The sequence below is a fragment of the Mus caroli genome, unplaced genomic scaffold, assembly GCF_978045245.1.
Source record: "Mus caroli unplaced genomic scaffold, Mus_caroli_1 scaffold_9, whole genome shotgun sequence".
In the NCBI taxonomy this organism is placed as follows: domain Eukaryota; kingdom Metazoa; phylum Chordata; class Mammalia; order Rodentia; family Muridae; genus Mus; species Mus caroli.
In genome coordinates this window covers 86919137-86942500 of record NW_028227264.1, presented here as the reverse complement: position 1 = coordinate 86942500, position 23364 = coordinate 86919137, and the positions used below count along the sequence as shown (strand labels likewise).

General features: G+C 46.3%; 1 protein-coding gene across 1 annotated transcript; it reads left to right on the top strand.

Moving 5' to 3' along the window:
* The first annotated feature begins 17590 nt into the window (after window positions 1-17590).
* Ascl1 (achaete-scute family bHLH transcription factor 1) lies at window positions 17591-20413 on the top strand. Its single transcript, XM_021175309.3, has 2 exons — window positions 17591-18872; window positions 19223-20413. Exon 1 carries the CDS (start codon window positions 18137-18139, stop codon window positions 18830-18832), a length of 696 nt encoding a protein of 231 aa, XP_021030968.1. The 5' UTR covers window positions 17591-18136; the 3' UTR covers window positions 18833-18872; window positions 19223-20413.
* The last annotated feature ends 2951 nt before the right edge of the window (window positions 20414-23364 follow it).

The following is a 23364-nucleotide window of genomic DNA, read 5'->3' as shown; positions in this document are numbered from 1 at the left end:
GGATAAAGCAATTAGCAAGAGAACATCAGCCATTAAAATGTCAACCATTTCTACTTTTCAAAGCAGAAAAATTGGAGTCAAGAGAGGAAGGGTGGGGTAGTTGACTGACTGGCATTTTGTAGAAAAGAAAAATAAACTGCTAGTTTATCTAAACCCAGGGTTTTGAAGGTTTTTTTTTTTCAAAGCTACATCTAATCCTAACAAGATGAGATGCAAGGGAAAGACATAGGAAGTAGATTTACTGTTAGGAGAACTGCTCTGTCTTCATAAGGACTTAAAGGACACAGTCACCTCCTAAAGAATTTTCTTTCTCTCATGTCTTTCTGTCTAATCTTCTTACCCACATAGACAGCCCAGAAATCTGTACATCATTACTGACTAATACCCCGCATATACAAAATGTGATTAAGATATGAAGTCATGCTTTTTTTGTCAGAATAATATTTAGGGCTAGCTATTCTGGGAATTCTTAGCAGAACGTAGGCATTGTTGGCTTATAATGAAATCAATTAGTAAATCAAGTGCCTCTGATTAAAGGTCTATTAAATGAAAAGAAGATGTGCGTGGATGTAACCCAGCTTCTGGAGCCTTCCCATCAGCATCCTGTCTCTGCAGCATCAGAGTGAGGTCATCGGGTATGGTCATCTGTCCGCTCATGTACTCAGTAAATGTTTTCTGGGTACATATTTAACCAGGCACTGTTCTAGACAATGATGATGAGGACTGTCAGGGTTACCATTCCCATTGACTTCACAGTCTAATAGGGACATAAATGGTTAAACATGGAAACTAGAAAGGAAAAACAAAGAAGTAAAATAAACCTGGCACTGAGTATGACCAAGAAGAAACTAAGTTTTATGAAGAGCTATTATGAAAGAGGTTTTAAGGGAGGCTGGTTAAAACAAGAGAGGACTTATTGAACATAGAAACTCTGTATTGAGAACTGAACAAATAAGTAGATTCGGGAGCAAAGGGGGCTTCTAATAGAAAGAACCCCTGTATATAAAATCTCGAGGGTAGAGTTAAATAGGACAGTTTTCAGGAACATCCAGGAGTATACCTAAAGCTACTTGTACCTACAGGAGGAGAGAAAGGTGTGAGTTGGGGTTAGATGACCAGCCACTGTTCACACAACTGAACTGATGTACCATAATCAGTGGCAGACTAGGACAAGCTTAGCTAGGCTTTGAAGAACTAACTTTTCAAACATTTGGTAAGCCTGATGCTAACTATAATTGTGACTTAAAGATTAATTACATAAACTCACCATTGAGTAAAGCATATTTATCAAAAATATGAGACTCAACCCTAAAGTGGAAGTTTCTAGATATGTCAGGTGATACATACTCATGCTGTATTTTTCTGAGACAAGACCCGTGAGAGGACACGTGGTGTTTGGACTCAGCAGACAGTGATGGATCTTGCATAGATAGTTTTGCAACACTTTGTTGGTCTCGTGTCTTCGTTTTTGCTGATCTTCACTTTGTTAAGAGATGTATGGCAGAGAATGTCTCCTGGCATCTTGGTTGGACCTGGTGGGTCCTGCTGACTTATGCCAAACAGGTGGAGGCCTGGCTGTTTCTGATGGATTGTGCCACTACTGCTGATTCATGTTTGGTATCCTGACACTGCTGAATTGGGCTGCTGGTATCCTGACAACAGAGATTGATACTGCCTCCCCCCCCCCCAATTACTTCTAAACAGGTCCACACCCCCTTGCCCTATTTACCATCTTTTCTCTCCTGCCTTTGGACAGTGAGCTAGATGGGGGTGGGGGTAGAAGCTTTTGAGAATCCTTATTAAAAGTTAAAAGTAGGTTTAAAAAATCTAAACCTAAAGAACCCATTACTAATACTTCATTATATTTTATTACCATCCATACTCATAAAGTTGTTTATATGGTAGAGACACTGCACGATATGCTCTTGAACGTCACTTCTCACCCATTACATTTCTCACATCCAGGGGGCTGCACAGACTCTCAGAGCCAGATGGTAGGTTGAGGTCAGGATACATTTCATTCATGTTTAGTGGGTGTGTTAAGTCATTTCATGGACAGTTATGTGAATCTGGGTATTCGGGTATAAAAATGGCTCGTGAAGAACCCGACCATCAGATTTTACAGTCTTGAGGAATCTTCTGTTCTACACCATCCAGTTTTTACAAATTCCTGGCCAGAATTTTTGTGAGGAGTGTTCTTGTTTGTTTGTGTGTTTGTGTTTGTGTTTGTTTTTTGTTCAGTGTTTAGGAACTTTATTTTTCTTCCTTTTATTTCCCTTTGCTCGGGTGTCTGAAAAGCATCTTAGGATCACTCAGTGGTGGTTCCAACCCCCCTCAGTGGCCTGTGCTGTAGAAGCTGCAGGGAGTTCTCAGTGCTTGACTGGGCACCCCAGTCTTCAGTAGAATGTGTACAGTGGGTACTAGCACACCCTCAGACTGGCCAGTCACCTCTGACTGAGCAACAGCTCAACTCAGGAGCTGGCGTGGACTATTTGCCCTGAGATTCCTCCTTTGACTCCAGGCTCTTCAGCATCAGCCTGCTCCTCTTCAATCTCCCCAGGTCTCTGTAGAAGCAGAGATCGGCCATAACCTCCTCCGGGTGCTCACAGGAGATAGTGCTGTGCATGCAGAGTACTCCCCAGGCCCAGATCCACCACATCAGCCCCACAGAGTGAGCTCCCTTGTTGCATGGAATGGCAATGTCCACGTAATATAGAGAGTCTGTGTTATACAGAGCAATGGTAGACAGGTTGACATAAGCCGCTGGGAGCAATGGCTGGTGGTCCGCTCTGGAATCAATCACCAGGGGATTTTTTAAGATCTACTACTGCATCTGAAAGTCAAGATTGGTGACACCTAAGTGAGCTCCTGTGGAAAGAAATCTGAAGACATCCTCCTTCTTGATCTCCATGACAGCAAGAGCTCCAGACATTGTGTAAAATAGTTCCATTTAAATTACAGGAATAAAAAAGTAATGCCATGAAGATTTGTCCCTGGGCAGCACAGAAAAGGTCAGGGGAGGTATTCTTGATAATAAAGCATAAACAAATATAGATACACTCTTCTATTTTATTTTTCTCTTGTTATGATCAAGGAGATAAATACCATGGCAACTTGAGGAAAAGAATTCAAGAGGATCTGAAGGAATGGGTAGACTTTTCTCAGTATCCTTATTTGGACTGACATCATATTTAGAGGAACAGAATAGGTAAAAGGATATATACTAAATGGGGATTTATTAGATTGGCTTACACTGTGTGTGTGGATAGTCCAATAATGGACACCTCACACTGGAGAGGCCAAGAATCTGGTAGCTTCTCAAAACACAAAGCTAGGTGCCCCAGCAATGCCAGCATAGTGCTGAAAGCTCAGAGGATTCATGAAGAGCTGCTGGTCTTCGGGCCGTGCTGGAATACCAAAGAAGCTGGGATCTGGTGTCAGCAAAGGTATGCCGCATCAACAAGGTATATGAACTCGCTGGTGAGAAGGGAGACAAATTTTCCTTTTATCTCCCTTTATGTGGGCTGCCACAGGAAAGTGGCATCAGCATCTAGGATAGGTCCTTCTCACTTCAAATAATCGGATTCAGAAACATCTCTCACACAAGTGCCAGGGGTCTTGCCTTTTTAGTAGTCTCAGATTCATTTATGTTGACAACTAAGATCAAACATCACAGAACAGTAGCGCCTAACGCACTGTGCCAATCAGGTGCTTGAAAGATCTGATTCACTGAGCAAAATGAAGTCTTTGGTGAGTGTCTCAGTTTTGAGTGCCTCTGAGAATCAGAACTATGAACCATGAAATTGAGGGCCTTTGGTGAAGGGGTGAGAGATAAATGGGACAAAATTCATCATAGAGTCAAGATATGAGAACCATTCTTTTGGGGTGAAACTAAAACGCCATTTTGGTTTTCTTGTGTTGTGAGCATAGTTGTGGTTTAATAAAGATATTGCATCTATGATGCAGGCTTAATCATGGAATCAAGAGATAGATTTGATGGAAACATCCTATTTAGGACTGTGTGTTCCAAGGTCTCTCACTCTTTGCTAATGTCTGGCTGTGAGTCTCTATATCTGTTCCTGTCTACTATAGGAGGGAGTTTCTTTGACAAGAGCTGAACAAGGCACTGATTTATGAGAATAGTAAAATCTCATTAGGAGTCATTTTATCACTACAGTTTTCTTGGAACAAACTGACAAAAAACAAAACAGTAGTATTTGGTTTTCCCCTAGCTCCCAGGGCTATCTAGTTTCAGATTCTTGGTCACCCAAGCAATGTTGGGGATGTGGGTTATATCTCGTGGAATAGGCCTTGAGTCAAATAAGTTTTTGATTGTTTACAAATCTCTCCACTCAGACCTCAGGGAACCATTGGAAGAGAAGGCAGAAACAGTGTAAGAGCCAGAGGGGGAAAGGACATCAAGAAATCAAGACCCTCCAAATCAAGATCTTCCTAATGTTACGATGATTTAATACAGTTATTCATATTGTGGTGACCGCCAATCACAGGAGTATTTATTATTGCTACTTCATAACTGTAGTTTTACTACAGTACAGTGCTGCAGTTATGAATCGCAGTGAAAATATCTGACATGCACAAAGGTCATTTGATTCTCAAAGGACTTACAACTCACCAATTAAGAACCTCTGCTCTAAATCTCCATGGGCAAAGCTCTTATGCACTCACAGAGAGTAAAGCAGTATGCACAGGGTCTGAACAGGTCTGCCTCAGCTCATAGTGTGAACAGTCTGTGTTCATAATACAGCTTCCCGTTTGGTGTTCTTATGGGATTCCTGAGTGAGTAAACCACTGGATTCCTGATTTTCATTCTTTTGGGACTCTTTTCCTTCTGTTGGTTTGTCTGTCCAACTCTAAATTGATAGGTTTTTGTCTTTAATCTTACTATGTTTTATTTTGTTATATTTTTAAAAACATGAATGAATAAATGAATGAATGAATGAATGAATGAATGAATGAATGCCGTTGCCACTGGAGTAAACGTTAACAATCGAACTGTCACTTATACTGGCTAGGAGACAGAAAAAATCCATATATGGTGACACTAGGTACATCAACAACTTCACGACAGGACTCATGCTCAGGCAGAGTTGCCCAACATAGAGGGGGCTCCACAGGCTTCTTCTCTGTGTGTTTTATTTGGTTATAGTTTAGTGGTTTTGGCGGAGATTCTATTATTGTATTGGGCTTTTGAGACAGAATGTAAAGTCGAGTGGGTAGAGGTGGAAGGTGAGGATCTGGGACTTGGGGGAGGGGACAAGTGTGATCAAAATATATTTAAATGTAAAATTTGTTTTAAATGATGTAAATAAAATATAGTAAAAATAAAACATAATAAAATGGAGACAGAAAGAGAAATGCCCATAATGAAGGATGAGGTACTGAAAAGTGTGGACGTGGTTTCTCTAGAGATGATTCCAGGAAAGGTTGGTGGTTATAAATCTACAGGGTAATCTTGATTAAGCTTTTCTGAACTGAGTTGCAAAGGAACCTAATGTAGTGGACACTGGAAAGAGATCGAGTAGGGATGTGGATAGAGAGGAGCCTGAGGATGATGTCATAGCCAGGCCAAGAAGTAGCCTCCACTGGAGGACTCAGTGGAGTGCAAGTGAAGGCAAGAAAGAGATATCTCTAACATGGAGCAAGCTGTCTGTTGGCCTCTTTCCCTCTGAGTCATGTTTCTGACCAATTACTAGGGCCATTAGGAAAATCCATCTCCATAATACCGTACCCATTTCCCCTGCCCTCAAACCACCAGGGTACCTGACCTAGCAGGACAAATACAAATCTCTTATTAGGAAAGATTCAGCCTTCACTGATTGTCACTGCCCTCCCACTTGGCATGCTTCAAGTGAGGCAGTTCCCATCCTTGGCTTGGGAAATGTGGCTTGTTGTGAGAACACATAGAAAATGTGTCTAGTCATACTTGGGTAGGCATGAGATGAAGCTTCCAAGTCCGAATGCTAAGCACACCTCAAGTGTTTAGAGAGATGGCTCGCTCAGTCTATAAAGCTCTTGCAGATCAAAGATGTGGAGCCAAGTTCAGAACAGCAAAAGTAAAATAAAATAGAAACCAGTCACAGTAGTGGTAGGGAGAAAGGGAAGAGGAGGATTCTTGGAGCTCAATGGCCAGAAGGTCTCACCAAATGGATGAGCTAATGACTCAGTGAGAGATACTGTGTCAAAAACTAAGGGGGAGCCTGACTGATGAAGAAGGTGTCCTCTGGCTTCCAGACACATATACACACATATGCACATGTGTACACATATACGAGAGAGAGAGAGAGAGAGAGAGAGAGAGAGAGAGAGAGAGAGAGAGAGAGAGAGAACATCTTAGATATCGTAATGTGGCCATCCTAATGGATGGGACCCATACCTCATGGTGCTCTATGGTTAAAATGCATTGCACAAAGAAGAATTAATTAATTGAACTGAGTGATGTGGAATTACATTTTTTCATTACAGATTTTCCCTTCCACAGTTCCTGCTTCATTTTAACAAATGACCAGCAGGTGGCAGGCGACCCACACGTCGCGCAAAGGAAGACAAGGCAATGACCAGGTCCCTGAATTCGGGATGAGAAGCCAGTCTAGTTACATGTGAATATCCTGTTTCTCTAGCAAAGCTGTGGTGAGCAATGGTGTTTCATTCCATTGCACGCTAGTCACGATGCACTGAAGACCTGGCATTTACCCTGGTTCCTAGCACTAACCATTTGACTCCGGAATACCTTCTGACTAGCAGGACCCATAATTTGAGCACCATCATTGCCCATACAATGAAGGCGGAGGAGGGTGATGTCATTTGCCCCTGGAGGTTATTTTAGAAGAAAGACTAGCATATATATATATATATATATATATATATATATATATGAGTTCAAAGCAGAACATGACTGTCACTAGATGGTTGTGTGGTCCAGTTTGTATTTTCTACACTGTCAGAACATCTGCTTAAGAGAGAGACTCTTGGTGATTTGAGAATGCATGCAATTGTAACTCATTGATTTTACCTGAAATTTACATGTTGGGGGTGGTATTCGGGTATGTTGGGGGTGGAGTCTAGAGATAAAAGGAAGATGGAGGAACAGGGCCACTGCCCTTTGTTGCCCTGCTGCATCTTAACAGACTTAGTTCCCTTCTAAGATGACTATTCCAACTACAGCTTCATGGGAAGCAGCTACTGTGACCTGCTGTCCTCCTTTCAAACTTGCCACAGTTCTGTTAGAGCAATGCTTATAGCACCCTAAATCGACTTTCCGATTAAATAGTATTTTCTCACACTTGACAGGACTGAAGTGTGCCTCTTGCTGCATGTTTCAGTGTGAGCGTTATATTTATCACACATCTCTTGTGGGTTCTGTGTGCTTGGCAATGTCGGGATTTTATAAATAGTAAGCCCTTAAATCTTGTCTTTGTTGCTGTTTGAGGTTTCATGAACATGAAATATCCATGTTAAAATTATCCCCTAGGAAGGATTGCAGGGACTGGGGTGGAGGGGGTCCCAAAGGGTTAGAAACTCCACAGGAAGACCAACAGCGTCAACTAACCTGGGCCCTTGGGGCTCTTATAAACTGAACCACCAACCAAAGACTATACACAGGCTGTACCTAAGCTTCCATGAACATACGTAGCAGATATACAGTTTGATCTTTGTGTGGGTCCCAAACAAGTGGAGCAAGGGCTCCTCCAAAGCTGTTGCCTGTCCGTAGGATATGTTCTTCTAGCTGGGCTGTCTTGTCTGGCCTCAGTGGGAGAAGATGTGTGGAAATCTGCAGAGACTTAATGTATCAGGGTTGGGGGGGAAACCCAAAGGGGGTCCACCCACCCAGAGGAGAAGGAGAGAGGGGATGGGAAGGGTGACTGGGAGAGGAGCAGTGTGAAGAATGTAAAGTGAATAAATGAAAAACAAAAATAAAATTAAAAACTTACCCTTGGATCCATGCATGAGCGAGTGAGCAAGCTTACACACACACACACACACACACACACACACACACACACACACTGAAAATTGACTGGCTTCTGTCTCTTGCTTGTGCTACAAGTGGGCCCTATGGAAGAGCGGCCCAGAAGAACCAGGCAGGCAGGCAAGATTGCTGTAACTGGCCTGCTTCTGCTTCCTCTGAAACCTGTTACTTATCAGTAAACTTTCCATTTGGCCCTCAGGGGCAGCATTCAGGTTTGCCTGAAGTGGAGAGAATGGGCCTGCCCACTCATTGATAAGCTAAGGTACTCCCAGGCTGCACCACAAGGAGTCAGTCTGAGTCTGGACTTTGGGGAGGTGCTGATGGACACCGGACGCGTGGCCACACAATGGGGACACACGACTGACCTCAGACACTTGGGTTAACTGTCCCAGCTTTCAGGGGGGGCGGCTGTAGGAGCGGACCAGGAACTCCTGGGTGCCAGGTGCCCCTGTTCTTCACCCACCAGAAGGTTCCCCTAGCCCCTTGAATCTGGAAGCATCTGCAGGTTTGCAGAAACTCCGGATTTCCTGAGCTTTCCAGTCCTACCCTCAGGAGATGAGCTAGGGTTCATTCCATGTTGTCTAAAGAAAAGCGTCAGAGAGGTGAACTGACGAGCAATGTGGCTGGGAGCAAACCTTCAGAGTGGGCAGACAGTGGGGTGGCTTCACAAGGAGCTCCACCTGGATGAAAGGAATGAAGAGTGGGTGGCTGAGGGAGGTGAGGTGTGTGCAAGAAATCCGAATTAAGGAAAAGGCTTGGGACAGAAATTCCAGAATGAAGGTGGGGCGGAAACAGCAGAGTTTGGATTTAGGGAGTTTTTGTTTGGTTCCTGGGCTTAGTGGTAAGCTCTTATCTGCCTCATTAGCATGAGCTGCGCCCAACACACTTAAACGCTCTAATAATTTATTATGCCATCCCATAGGGGTCGCAGCCCAGGGGCGCAGAGCACAAGACTGGGACCTCAGTAGCTGCTACCCAAGAGCTCCCTGCTTGCTCCGGACCCTGCAGCAGTAGACTGTGCAGAGCTGATGCACATCTGAAACGTCTTTTCCCCTACATTCATCCCCGGGACGGTAGGATAGCTTTGGTCCCTCCAAGGTAACCTGGCTTTTGCTGAGCACCAAGTGAGTGGACCGCTGTGATTTGAGGTTGGTAGCCAGGGTGTGAGCTTTCCAGGAACCGGAGAACAATCTAAAGACTGCAGCAGCCCCTGTCCCCACTCTGCTTCCACCCCCTCGTTCCAAGATGGTCCATAAAGGGGCGGGGGGCAGGGTGGGGGCGATGGACTGAAATCTGGCCACTCATGTCCACGGTTCTATTCACAAAACAGTTTCAAAATAAGTTAACCTCCACAGGGTGTTTACCCCTCCCCTTCTAATTGTCCTGGTTCCTCCGCCCTCTCCCCATTCCAGTCTGTTTTATGTCCCTCTGCGTTGTGCCAACTATTTTATCTTTATTCCTTCTCTTTCTCTGTCGCCATTCATTCCCTTTTTGTGTGTGTGGCTTCTGGAGCCGATGTGCGGCTCATTACCACCCACTGCAAACTCGCTCCTGTCGCTGAGGTGTTTCTATACAAACCGGAGCGTCCAGTTGTCATATTAATTATTACACTGAGTAATGACTGAAATGGTCAAAATAAGGGGAGACTCAAGAGCGCTTTTTCCTGCTGCTCAAAGATTCAGCAAAGAAGCCTTGCAACAAAGCGCTAATTGGTCCCCAGAAACACTCTGACAAGGCATGGAAGATAGGTTTCACAGAGCCCTGTGATTGTGAGGGGGAAGCTCTGAATGGACCCCACGCTTCTTTTCTAAACTCTCTTGCTGAGCAAAAAAAATGGACCTCTGTTTGAATACTGCCCTGATCCTTGAATACTATACCCAGCAGAGAAAAAAATGCACCATTTATTGTAAGTTTTTTTCCTTCTTCTTCTTCTTCTTCTCAAGCTATTCAGGGGTTCTCTGTGAAGAATCAGCTGGTTTTGTTTACGGTGAAAGACCTTTGCTTTGTTTTCATTCTTGGAGGAGGTGCGGAGGGGGGCAGGGGGAAGAAGACCCATGTGCCTAGACAGAGCCGCTGGGCCTACTGTAACAAGAAAATAGAGTGTAACAAATCCTACAAAAGTTTAGAATGTATTGATTCTTTGGAGAGCTATATAGATTAACGACTTTCTTTATGCTTATCCAAGGAAGGTATTTAATCATAATGTAAATGGGGCTTTAGAAAAAAAATAAAGAGTTGGCATTAGTTCTCCTTATTTGGAGAACTTCAAAAGCTCCTGTGAGGGTGACTGCAAATTACTGCCCCCTCCGTCCCCCACCTTCCCTCCTTATCCCAAAAGCCACAATAAAATATACTTTGTGCTTGTTTTGTTTCGTTTTTCTCCAACTTTTTTTTTCTTTTCTTTTTAAGACATATTGAAAAAGTGAATAGCTTCATTAGGAGCCTGGAGTTCTTGATGCAGGTGCAGGCCAGGCTGTTAGGATCAAGCTGCAGAGCCAGAGCCAATGTGAGGCTCCTGTTCTTCTGTCCAGGAGAGTGGCCCTCTCCACCTCTGCTGCACACCTAGCAGTCACACCAAAGTGACCCAGGAAAGGGCGTGCCTGACAAGGGGCCATCACTTAGGGATGTGCATTTTTATGTTCCCTGGGTAGGATAGCACCTAGCACTGGCTTAGGGGAGTTTACCCTCCAGGTTCTGTGTTGTGGCTGGCAGGAGCTGTATACCCCCTTTTCTTGGAGCACCTGGGGTTCTTGGGTTCAAAACTCCTCCAACTTGATGACTGCACTAAAAATGTTGTGACCAAAGTCAGAGTCCAAGATTTAACTGCATTTTTTGCTCTTACCCCCCATTTAAAAGCCTCTATAAAAAAAAAAACTTTATTAAAATTTGTTCCATGGAAAACCTAGTTTAGCTGGGTGGTAGTGGCTCATGCATTTAATCCCAGCACTTGAGAAACAGTGGCAGGAGGATCCCTGAGTTTGAGGCCAGCCTGGTCTACAGAGTGAGTTCCATCTAGGACAGCCAGGGTTACATGGTATAACCTTGTATCAGAGAGGAGAGAGAGAGAGAGAGAGAGAGAGAGAGACAGACAGACAGACAGACAGACAGACAGACAGACACAGACACAGACACAGACACAGACACAGACACAGACACAGACACAGACACAGACACAGACACAGACACAGACACACACACAGTCACAGACACAGACACAGACACAGACACAGACACAGTCACAGACACAGACACAGACACAGACACAGACACAGACACAGACACAGACACAGACACAGACACAGACACAGACACAGACACACACAGACACAGACACAGACAGACACAGACACAGACACAGACACAGACACAGACACAGACACAGACACAGACACAGACACAGACAGACACAGACACAGACACAGACACAGACACAGACACAGACACACACAGACACAGACACAGACACACACAGACACAGACACAGACACAGACACAGACACAGACACAGACACAGACACAGACACAGACACAGACACAGACACAGACACAGACACAGGCACAGGCACAGGCACAGACACAGACACAGACACAGACACAGACACAGACACAGACACAGACACAGACACAGACACAGACACAGACACAGAGAGAATGAATGTGAGTGAAACTTAACATTCAAAAAAAAAAAAAAACACTAAAGGCACAGTCGCTGGTCATCTAGGAAGCACTTCCGAAGGCTCACTAGGAAAGCCTTCTCCCTTTACATCTTCTCAGCACTGAATACAGACAAGAACCAACTTATAATATGGTGCAGCTCAAGGATAATACAAGAAAAACCAAGTGCAGAGACTAAGTCCCTTATTATGTTTAAAGATAAGATAAATGTTCCCCTTGTCCGTGTTCTGAGCAGTACCACATGTGGCCCAATGTATGGCCCTCCCCCATCACGGGACAGAAGACTCATTGTGTTCTGCCAGTTGGAAGAATGAAAGAGCAGCTCCTGATGTGCATAGGGCATTTTACAAGGGAAACTCGTCAGTGACTTCTGACTCCATTCTCATAACAGCTTTGACAGATAGGGAAATGGTGTGCCTCTACCCCAATTGGGATAAAGGTATACAGCTCTTCTATGAAATATCTTAGCCCTTCACGTCCAGATAAATGGGACTTTGTTCAAGTGACCTGGTCAAGTAAAGCCCTGGGGACTTGGTTGGAGTCAATCCACTGGGTGGCAAGGAAGCCACAGACAGTTGATGTGGGACCCTGGGCCAGTGGTTCTGCTGTAGCCTCTTTCATAGGAGACCACACAGCATATTTCTATTTAATATTGTCAAGATCGTTAGTGTTTTAAAAATGTCGTTCCTATCTCTACCACCATCATCACTGGTCTTCAAGAATAAAAGAAATGCTTTGACCTTAAATATTAGGGCAGGTGGGGGGTGTGGTGTTAAATTCCCAATAGTTAGAATAATTATCACTGTGACAGGCTCCAGAAAGCCAAGAGCTCCTAGTCTCCTGCTCCATATTACTTTGGATTTTAAATATCCCCTAATGCTTCATGAATTAAAGGTCTTTTTCTCCAGGGTGATGCTATGGGGTAATGGTAGAACCTTTAAAAGGTAAGGTCTCCTGGGAGCTTCTGAGGACCCTGGAAGCGGGTTATGGAGTCTTCATCCCTTTCTGTATTAGTTCACATTTCCATTGCTGTGGTAAAACACCATGACTATGAGAAACTTAAGGACGAAAGGGTTTTGTTAGGTTGTTTTGTTTGTTTGTTTGTTTTATCTGTTTGTCTGGTTGGTTGGTATTGGCTTAAATATTCTGAGTCACATCGAAGGAAGAAGGAATGGAGAAATAGCCATTGAGGAAGCCAAGGGAGGAACTCAACACAGCAACTGAAGAACAAGCCATAGATGAATGCTGCTTACTGGCATGCTCCCGATGGCTTGGTTAGTATGCTTTCTTATACCATCCAGGACCACCTGCCCAGTGTTGCACCACTCACAATGGACTAGGCATCCCCACATCAATCATCAACCAAAAAAGTGCCCACAGGCTTGTCTGCAGGCAAGCTGATGGAGACATTTTCTCAGTTAAGAGTCCCCTCCCCAAATATGTCTAAGTTTGTGTCAAGTTGGCAAAGCCAACCAGTGCAATTGACAATGGAACAACTGCACACACAAACACATCATTTATTAAACCATAACCTTTCCTTTCTTGTTCACCCCCAAGACTTCCAATCAATATCAAAATATAAACATACCATAACTTGAAAAGTCTCAGTATTAAAATGTTTAATATTTTAAAAGCCCAGGTTTTCTTCAAATATCCATTATCTATCTCTTTATTTCTTTATTTTTGAGATTATAATTTAACGACAATATGTATCCCTTCCCTTTGCTCCTTTATGTATGAAGCCCTTCCACACACCCTTCTCTACTCTCATTTAAATTTATAGCCTCTTTTTCATTGTTACTGCATGAAAATAGATCTATGCATATGTATTCTTAAATCTAGCCTGTCCGTGCTGTTACTTTTATGTATGCTTTCAAGACTGACCCTGTGGCACTGGAAAACCCACGTACTTTTCACTAAACATCTCTTTAAAAGTTCAAAGTCTCTCTAGTCTAGGTGCCTATAAAATAAAAAAAAATAAGTTAAATGCTTTCTTACTCCAAGAGAGAAGAATCAGGGTGCAGTCACCATCAAGTCAGTTCAAGGCCAAACCCCAGTAGTATAAATAGCTCAGTGCCCAGCCTGTGGGAAGAACTCATACTCTCCTGTTCCCCCAAGCCTCACTTCTCCAGCCCTGCCATACAAAACACACAAAGCCTACGCCATAGGCACAGGAGGATCCACTGCACAGCTGCGGCTGTCCCAGACAGTCATCTCATGCTACTGGCATCTCTCATGAGCCAGCTTCTCTACTATAAGTGAGGTTGAACCCTCACCAAAGGCAGCTCTCCAAGGACTTCAGTCCTGCCACACAGTGCCAAGCCTCAGTTGCTCTTCAAGATGACTTCATGCCTTCAAAACTAGTAGAACCTGGGTGACTCTTACCCATGAATTGTCTTAGCAAAGCAAAATTTTCACTTTAGTGTTTCTGGCCTCTTGTTAATCACAGCTGATATTTCAGCCTTGGAAGACCAGAAACATGATTCTTAATTTAAAAACAGCACACACATCGTCTTTGCTTCCCTGTAAAACTTTACAACCCAGGTGTATTGGCTGGTTTTGTGTCAACTTGACACAAGCTGGGGTTATCACAGAGAAAGGAGCTTCAGTTGGGAAGATGCCTCCAGGAGATCCAACTGTAAGGCATTTTCTCAATTAGTGATCAAGGGGGAAAGGCCCCTTGTGGGTGGGACCATCTCTGGGCTGGTAGTCTTGGGTTCTATAAGAGAGCAGGCTGAGCAAGCCAGGGGAGGCAAGCCAGTAAAGAACACCCCTCCATGGCCTCTGCATCAGGTCCTGCTTTCTGACCTGCTTGAGTTCCAGTCCTGACTTCCTTGGTGATGAACAGCAGTATGGAAGTGTAAGCTGAATAAACCCTTTCCTCCCCAACTTGCTTTTTGGTCATGATGTTTGTGCAGGAATAGAAACTCTGACTACAACACCAGGTTTCCATCATCTGCATCTCTTTCAGCCATCCTTCATGTTCCCACAGTGCACTGGGCTCTGAACACCCAATGGCTTTTCCAACCCAAAGTTTTAGAGCCCTCCCTGCATCCCCCCAAAACAACATGGTCAGGCCATCACGACATTGTACCTGGGACCTATTGCTATGATAAAGACCATGACCAAAAGCAGCTTGGTAAGGGAAGGGTTAAATTTATTTTACAGCAATAAAATAACCACTAGGGCTCACCAGGAAGGAAAATCCAGGACAGGACCTCCAGGCAGGAACCAATGCAGAAGCCAAGGAGAAATACTGCTTACTGGCTTGTTCCCTCCTCATGGCTTGCTCAGCCTCTCACCCAAGGCCACTCACCCAGGGGTAACATTGCCCACAGTGAATTGGGCTCTTCCACATCTATCATTAATACAAACAAACAAACATCCCTCATAAACTTATAAATTGACAATCTGACAGAGGCATTTTTCTCAGTTAAGATTATACTTCCCCAGATTCGTCTAGGTGTGTCAAATTGACAAGAAAAACAACCAAAACTCCTCTCTTACTCTCCCTTTTCCCCCTGGCCACAAAGCAAGTAGCTTTGCTCATCTATGTATTTCATCCATGGTATGCCATTTCACACAGGTTCAGAACAAAGGGGCCAATTGATCTCGAATTAAAATGTCTAACACTGTGAGCTTAGATGAATCCTTTCTCTTCACAAAGCACCTCAGACATTTAGTAGTTTTGATACAAAGATGGCATACACACTACACTCTCTCACAACTTGTTTCCTAGGTGGCTGTTTGAGAATGATGTCATGGATCCAGCCTCATTCCACAGTCTCTGCTCTGTGGGGAGTGTGGGGGAGCTGTGGGGCAGGTAAGGAAACAGACTTCCAGAAGGGGTGGGGTGGGGGGCTGGGGGGGGGGAATCACAGAATTGGCCTGGCTACATCCCGTGCTCCCCAAACCTATTCTCCTACCAAGAGAAAGCCAAGGCAACATGTGTGTCTGAGCCACTTAGGAAGTACCACTATTACTCTAAGAATACTCTTAAATAGCCACTCATGTCTAGGACATCTCTCTGGGTCATCCTTGTGGACTCTAGAATGACCCATCTCCACAAAAAGAAACTCAGCTAGAAGCAATTCTTCCAGCCAGAAGTGGTGACCAATGCTCGCTCATATTCTCGGAACTGGGGAGGCTAAGGTTGGAAGATTGTCAAGAGCTCTCGAGGCCAGCTTAGGCTATGCAATGAGACACTTAAAAATGGCTCCGGATCATGATTAAAATAATAATAACGACGATAAGATAACTAGAAGCCATTATCCTAGTACTTCACCATAATCATTACTGAACTCCAGTCCTTGATCAGACCTGGGGACTTCTGGACAAAACTACCAGAAGAGTGCCCTCCGCCTAGTTCTGCCTGTGTAGACCCGACCAGAGACTACCCCAGGGTGCACCAGAGCAGTCTGAGACCTTTGCCTGCAGTGCTTTGCTTTTCTAAGCTGGACTGGGTTCGGACAGAGAGTGCCAGCCCGAGGGCCCGGGAATGTGCCTGGGCAGGCACTGTCCCAGCAGCCCGGTGACCGCTGCAGGCACCTCCCCTTCTCTCGCGGTGCCAGCACACGGCCTCAGCGGGCTCCGCTCCCAGTCGCCTGCCACAGGTCCGCCAGGCACACGCCTGGGGCGGGATAGAGGCTGCGCCAAGGCCTCCAAGGCGCCTGAGACAGGGCGGGACAAGGAGGGAAGTCTTTCAGTTAGTTCAAATCTAGTCACCCTTTATTCCACACAGACCACAGCTTCTTTCTCCAGAAGATTTGAAATATCCCAGAATGCCCTCCTTTCCCATAGCGTCTAACAAGCATCTTTCAGAGGAGTGGCGGGCTGTTATAGAGGGCCAGAAACAGATAACCCTGAGTGCCTTCCTGCATACACTTCCCCACACCACTGACCACAATAATCGCGCCTCTGCACAGCCACCTGTCAGTGAGCGAGCACGAACACACACACACACACACACACACACACACACACACACACACACACCGTTTTTAAAGTTGAGGGGTGTCTCACAAAAGCTAGCCTCCAACTTATCTCCTGCCTCAGCTTTTTAGGGAACTGTCAACCTATCCTGTTCATGACTCCCTATCCTTCCCACCCTTAGCGAGTTGTGCCCAGCACATCCAATCCTTGAAGCTGAATGGAACAGCAGTGGCAACCCCATATGGCTGCAGAGGGAAAGGCTGCTCAGACAGGGTACAACTTACTGAGACCACAAAGCTAGTGAGAGGACTCAAGTTCTCATACAGTGAGAGACCAATACTTTGCTCACTAGTGTGCAAACGCTCTCCCCTCCTACCTTCCTAAACCTAATGGCAAACATTTTATTTTTTTAGGGTCACAAAGAATCCACCGGAGTTACTGCGGAGAGAAGAAAGGGGGGAGCAGAAGCCCAGCTCTACACTTCCAAGAGTTCCCTTTGCCACTTTGTCTGCCTAAACCCTTCCCTGAATTTTCTTTCAAGTTCTCAGGAGACTCCAAAGACACTTTTCCCTCCAGATTTTCCCTCCAGATTTTCCACCTAGGCACCCCAAGTCCAGGAGTCATTCCCCCCTTTGTAAAAAAGACCCCCATTTCTAGAGTCACCCCCTGGCTCCCAGAGCCACCGCCCCGAGCGCGCGGCCTGTTTATTCAGCCGGGAGTCCGGCACGCGCCGGGCGCACGCACTGCAACAACAAACCCGGCTGAATGGAGAGTTTGCAAGGAGCGGGAGCGGGCAACTGGAGGAGGGGGGAGGGCGAGAGGGAGGGAGCTGAGGAGGTGGGGGAAGAGGAGGGGTAGTGGGGGCTGCAGCCGCTCGCTGCAGCAGCGGGGAGTGGGGGGCGAGGCGGGGCCAGGGCTGCGCGTGGGGCTGGGTGTCCCATTGAAAAGGCGGCCGCACCGCAGCCGCCCAGCAGTCTCTCACTTCTGGCCAGGGAACGTGGAAGGCGTACGGGCTGGGAGCCGGTTAGGGAGGGCGAATTGGGGGGGACGAGAGAGCAATTAGAAAGAAAGGGGGTTCAACCAAATAATCCCAGAAGCAGGCTCAAGCCCAGGCTGGAGCAAGGGAGAGCGGGCGCAAGAGAGCACAGCCCGGGAGCAGCTCGACCTGGCAGAGTGCGCTCCGCGCTGACTTTTGCGGCTGCTTTCCTTTTCCCTTTCCTCTTTTAAAACCGAGAAGGCGCCGGCGGCGGCCGCACACGCGAGCGCCACGCGAGGCTCCCGAAGCCAACCGCGGCGGGAGGAGGGGAGGGAGGAGGCGGCGCAGAGGGAAGACGATCGCCCAGGCACCTTCCTCCGCTGCAGCCTGACAACTCTGCCTCCTTCTGCGCGTTTCTTCCCCTTTAACTTTCCCCCGGGGCTCGTTTCTCCCCTCTCCTTTTTCTTCGCCCCTCTTTGATCCTTGCTTCTCAGCCCGGCTTCCTTCAAGCGCTCTGCGCACCCTGCGTCCCCAACTCCTTCTCCCCCGCGACAGTTTGGCCCGGCATGGAGAGCTCTGGCAAGATGGAGAGCGGAGCCGGCCAGCAGCCGCAGCCCCCGCAGCCCTTCCTGCCTCCCGCAGCCTGTTTCTTTGCGACCGCGGCGGCAGCGGCAGCGGCAGCGGCCGCGGCAGCTCAGAGCGCGCAGCAGCAACAGCCGCAGGCGCCGCCGCAGCAGGCGCCGCAGCTGAGCCCGGTGGCCGACAGCCAGCCCTCAGGGGGCGGTCACAAGTCAGCGGCCAAGCAGGTCAAGCGCCAGCGCTCGTCCTCTCCGGAACTGATGCGCTGCAAACGCCGGCTCAACTTCAGCGGCTTCGGCTACAGCCTGCCACAGCAGCAGCCGGCCGCCGTGGCGCGCCGCAACGAGCGCGAGCGCAACCGGGTCAAGTTGGTCAACCTGGGCTTTGCCACCCTCCGGGAGCATGTCCCCAACGGCGCGGCCAACAAGAAGATGAGCAAGGTGGAGACGCTGCGCTCGGCGGTCGAGTACATTCGCGCTCTGCAGCAGCTGCTGGACGAGCACGACGCGGTGAGCGCTGCCTTTCAGGCGGGCGTCCTGTCGCCCACAATCTCCCCCAACTACTCCAATGACTTGAACTCTATGGCGGGTTCTCCGGTCTCGTCCTACTCCTCCGACGAGGGATCCTACGACCCTCTTAGCCCAGAGGAACAAGAGCTGCTGGACTTTACCAACTGGTTCTGAGGACCTGCCAGGCCCTACTGGGAATGGACTTTGGAAGCAGGTAAGCTTCATGTGGGGATGAGCAGAGCCTTTCTTGACTGGGTCCCTTTTTCTTTTGGGGGGTGGAGGGGGGAGTTCATGGAAGATAGGGGCTGTCTCCAGGAACCCAGGGGTGAGGGGAGGTTAGTTTGTCTATCTCAAGTGCTAGTGTGTTAACTTCAGTCTTGGACCCTGAGAGTGGCTTTGCCCAAGTTTCCAAGAACAGAAGGTCGAGGTGAGGCATAGAGACCCTGCGTATTGAGTCCTGGGACTTTGTCCAAAGAGATGTTTTACCTGACAGATTCTCCAAGCCTGAATAGCTTCTACCACACCCCTTCAAATTCACACTAACCTCTCTTGTTTCTGTTACAGGGTGGCAGCAGATCCTGCATCTTTAGTGTTTCTCGCCAATGATGTCAAATGGGGAGGCAGAAAAACAAGGGGAAAAAAAGAAGAAGAAATGCAACAAACAAACCAGACAGTCAACCTCCAGGGGCACCTTGACTAAGATGCAATGTTCTCAGCCAACAGGGGTGGGCTCCAACAGCATCTCTGAATTCCCATCATTTCCAGACATGAGAAGAGTGACTGGTGTCTGAACCCAAGCCCGAGTCACAAATGGGTTCCTTTCCTGGAGCAAGAGCTTCACACACACACACACACACACACACACACACACACACACACACACACACACACACACACACTATATTAACTCCCAACCACTAACAGGCAGGGCTGGAAGCGCGCATGTGCAAGTGCCTTCACCTACCACTCTCTGTCAGAGCTGTCTTAGCCCCCTGAAACTGAGTTGATGTCTTTCCTCAGTCACCCCCATTCCAGCGATCTATGGACATTTGCCTCCAATGAAGCAACGCCAACCAGCCAGTTCTTGGACAGCCTTTCCCTCTCCTGGTGGCCTCCTCCCCAAACCCCACATCACCTTCCTATGGTCTTTGCTTCTGTTTTCTTCATAGAATGCTTCCAATCTTTGTGAATTTTTTTATTATAAGAAAAAAATCTATTTGTATCTATCCTAACCAGTTTGGGGATATATTAAGATATTTTTGTACATAAGAAAAAGAGAGAGAGAAAATTTATAGAAGTTTTGTACAAATGGTTTAAAAATGTGTATATCTTGATACTTTAACATGTAATGAGATTACCTCTGCGTACTTTAGATGTGTAGTTCATCTTACAACTGCCATCCCCACCCCCATCCCCAGTGTGGTTTTGGAAAGAACTCTCCTCATAGGTGAGATCTAAATGCCACCAGAATGACTTCAGCACCAATGTGTCTTACTTCACAGAAACGTGGTTAATGTATTAATGATGTTATTAAAAAAAAACTGTTCAAGAAGAACAAAAGTTTATGCAGCTACTGTCCAAACGCAAAGTGGCAGCCCGTTGGTTCCCATAGGTTGCCTTTTGGAAGTTTCTACCACTGCCTTTCCCCCCCACACCCACCCCTTACTGTTTTATTACAAACTTACAAAAAAAAGTGTATAACCCTGTTTTATACAAACTAGTTTTGTAATAAAACTTTTTCCTTTTTTATATAAAAAGAAGAGAGAGAATGATCAGCTGCCTCTATGTCTTCTTTGGCTCTGTTGCTGCTGCTGCTGCTGCTGCTGCTGCTGCTGCTGCTGCTGCTGCTGGCTAAGCTATCAAAATACCCAAAGGGGAGGGTGGTGCCAAGGGTATACAGTGGTGGAACTGAGAGAGATAAGTGCTTCAGCTGGTCCTACTGCTGCAGTATCTTTATGAGGATTGTGGGAGCAAGTGGGGGGTGGGAGGGGGCTCTTCTCTTCCATTCCCCATGCATGTCTACAGCTCCTAGGGAAATACATGGTAATACGTGGCTACATCATCTCACCATACACTATGCGTTTTTAACAAATCTCCAAACAGTAGCCTAGGAAGAGATGCTTTTCATCTCATTTCCACTCAGCTCATTTGAGGATATATTTATAAGGAGATGGGAACCAAATGCTAGGAGATCTGAGTTAGTCTAGGCCTGGGTCCCTGGAAGGTGCTGAAAGCTGTTGCTTGGACTAGGTCTCCCTCTCTACAAACAAACTCCAGGGATAGGGTTCCAGGCACTTCCTTTCTTCTCTCTCTCTCTCTCTCTCTCTCTCTCTATATATATATATATATATATATATATATATATATATACACACACACACACACACACACACACACACACACTTTCCATCCCAATTTAAAGCAAAAGGTCCATAGGATACAAATTCCTTGCAGAAGGAATTAGACTTTAATATGTAAATGTAGTACAAATGTGTGGTCGCTTTGAGACACTGGCCTATCTAAGCCGGTGACTCCATCCCAATAGCGTGAGCAGCGTGTAAAAGTACCCAATTACCAAGATTCAAAAAGAAATTGGTGGGTTTTTTGGCTGGCTTGCTTCTTGTCAGTTAGCAAGGACGTGATTAGAATCCTACTCGGCCTCTCGCAGGCTCCTTGCTCGCTGCCTGCATCACTTGTAGATTCAGTTTGCGTGTCTCCAGCCAAGCGGAAAGCCAGGCGCAAAATGCATCTTACAAAACCCAACAAAGAGCGAGGAGCAGGCACGTCTTCCAGAGTTAAAAATCTAGTCTGTGTTGGTATATCTATACCATTTAGTGGCACAGAATAACCTTTAAGAAAAAAAAGCCGCTATGCGTGCAGCATGCCATGGCGTCTGATGTCATTTTGCTAAATGACCCTCTATAGAATGCGCATGGAGGCTTCAGTCCCTTTCATAGAGATGGGCGTAATTAAGGGGAAAAAATCAGTAAATTCCCCATCGCCATAAATAATCGGACTTTCTGCCAGCAGTGGGCCAATTTAGAGCTTACTTGGGGGAAGCAGGGCTTCTGTAGTAGTGGCTTTTGTGTTTTATCTTATTTGAAAGACCAGAGCTAGGCGCCCCGCCCCCGCTCCCCCGTTCCCGTTCCTGTTCCATTTGATTTAGCTGCCTAAGGTATGCAAAGAAAGTGTTGCAAGTCATTTATGGCTATGAATATAACATTAGGATAATGTTTCAAACCCTACAAAAGGGATTTTTTTCCTCCTCCTTCTTCTTCTTTTGCCTGTAAGGACAGGTGTTCTTTTACCCGTTTCTGAATGGGAAATATCAAGACTCGGTTAAACTCTGGGTAAAGTTAGCGGATTGTTTGCCACAATGTGAAGGCAAACTCCAAAAATTCACAAAACACACACACACACACACACACACACACACACACACACACACACACACACAATTTTGCCGAAGCTAGGAATGGGCAAAATCTCATTACATCTGCTCTAATCGCTTAGCAACACAAAGCCGGGGCTTGTGCAGCGAAGGGAAGCCATTCACAGAGCTCTGACAGGCCGCATTCAGTCAGCATTAGTCAGCTCCATAAATCACCGCTGCCCATTGGCTGCGCGGCGGGCTTAGGGCTGTCAGCGAAATACAAAATGTAGACCCCAGCGGCCAGCAATCGTGCGCCCTCCACCCCATTTTAAGCCTGGGGGGGGCACTCTGGGGAAGACTTGGTTTGTGTTATTGACTGAGAGATCTTACCTATTCTGTAAACAGCCTGGAGATCAAGACCACTAGTTAAGGCTGAAAATCTGAAATCTGCCTGAAATAGAGGAGGGGAGCTGGGGCGTGGAGTGAGAAAGGAGGGAAGGAAAGAAAAGGGGAGGGCGGGAGGGAGAGAGGAGGAGCACTAGCTAGCACTGGAGCTGGCTGCGTAGCTCCTCCTCTGAGCCTGGGATGGAGAGCTACTAGGCCACTTGCCTCCCCTCTCAAATTCAGTCTTTTAACATTGCAAGTAAGAGCCTATGAACGGAGAATGGTCCAGGTAGACCCACCAGGCAATGGGGAAAAAAAGCTATTTTGCTGTCTTCTCCCCCGAATTTCAAAGGAGAGTAGGGATGACTTACAGTATAGGAGGCAGAAGCATCCTTTCCCACTCTACCTTCCCACAGGGACATTAGTGCCCAGGGAAGGAACAACCTGATTCCTCAGTATCCATAGAAAGTCCGTTAAACCATACACGGGAATCTGATAACTAGCCTTATGGTAGAAATTACGAGACCAATACATATATTATGCCTGCATGATTTTTGTTTCCCACTCTACGTAACTAACCAAACCTGCATACATCGCTGTTGGGACTGAATTTGTACCAACTATCCACACAGAACAGTATCCAAGAGTTAAAGAAGAATCAAAGCTTCTTAGAAACTCCAGCTCGGATGATCCCCACAAGAAGCAGTCCTCATCACCCAGTCTTCACCTGCCAGTTATCTACCCCTCTGTTTCTTCCTCGGATTTAACCACGAATGTGAACATTCTTGTGGTTTTTGATTTTTGTTTTTTGTTTTTTTTTTGTTTTTTGTTTTTTTTTGTTTTTTTTGTTTTGTTTTTTTTTGTTGTTGTTTTGTTTTGTTTTGTTTTGTTTTTGCGTGACGGCACTGTGACTTGCCGTGTATGCAGAAGTAAGTGCCATGCCCAGGAA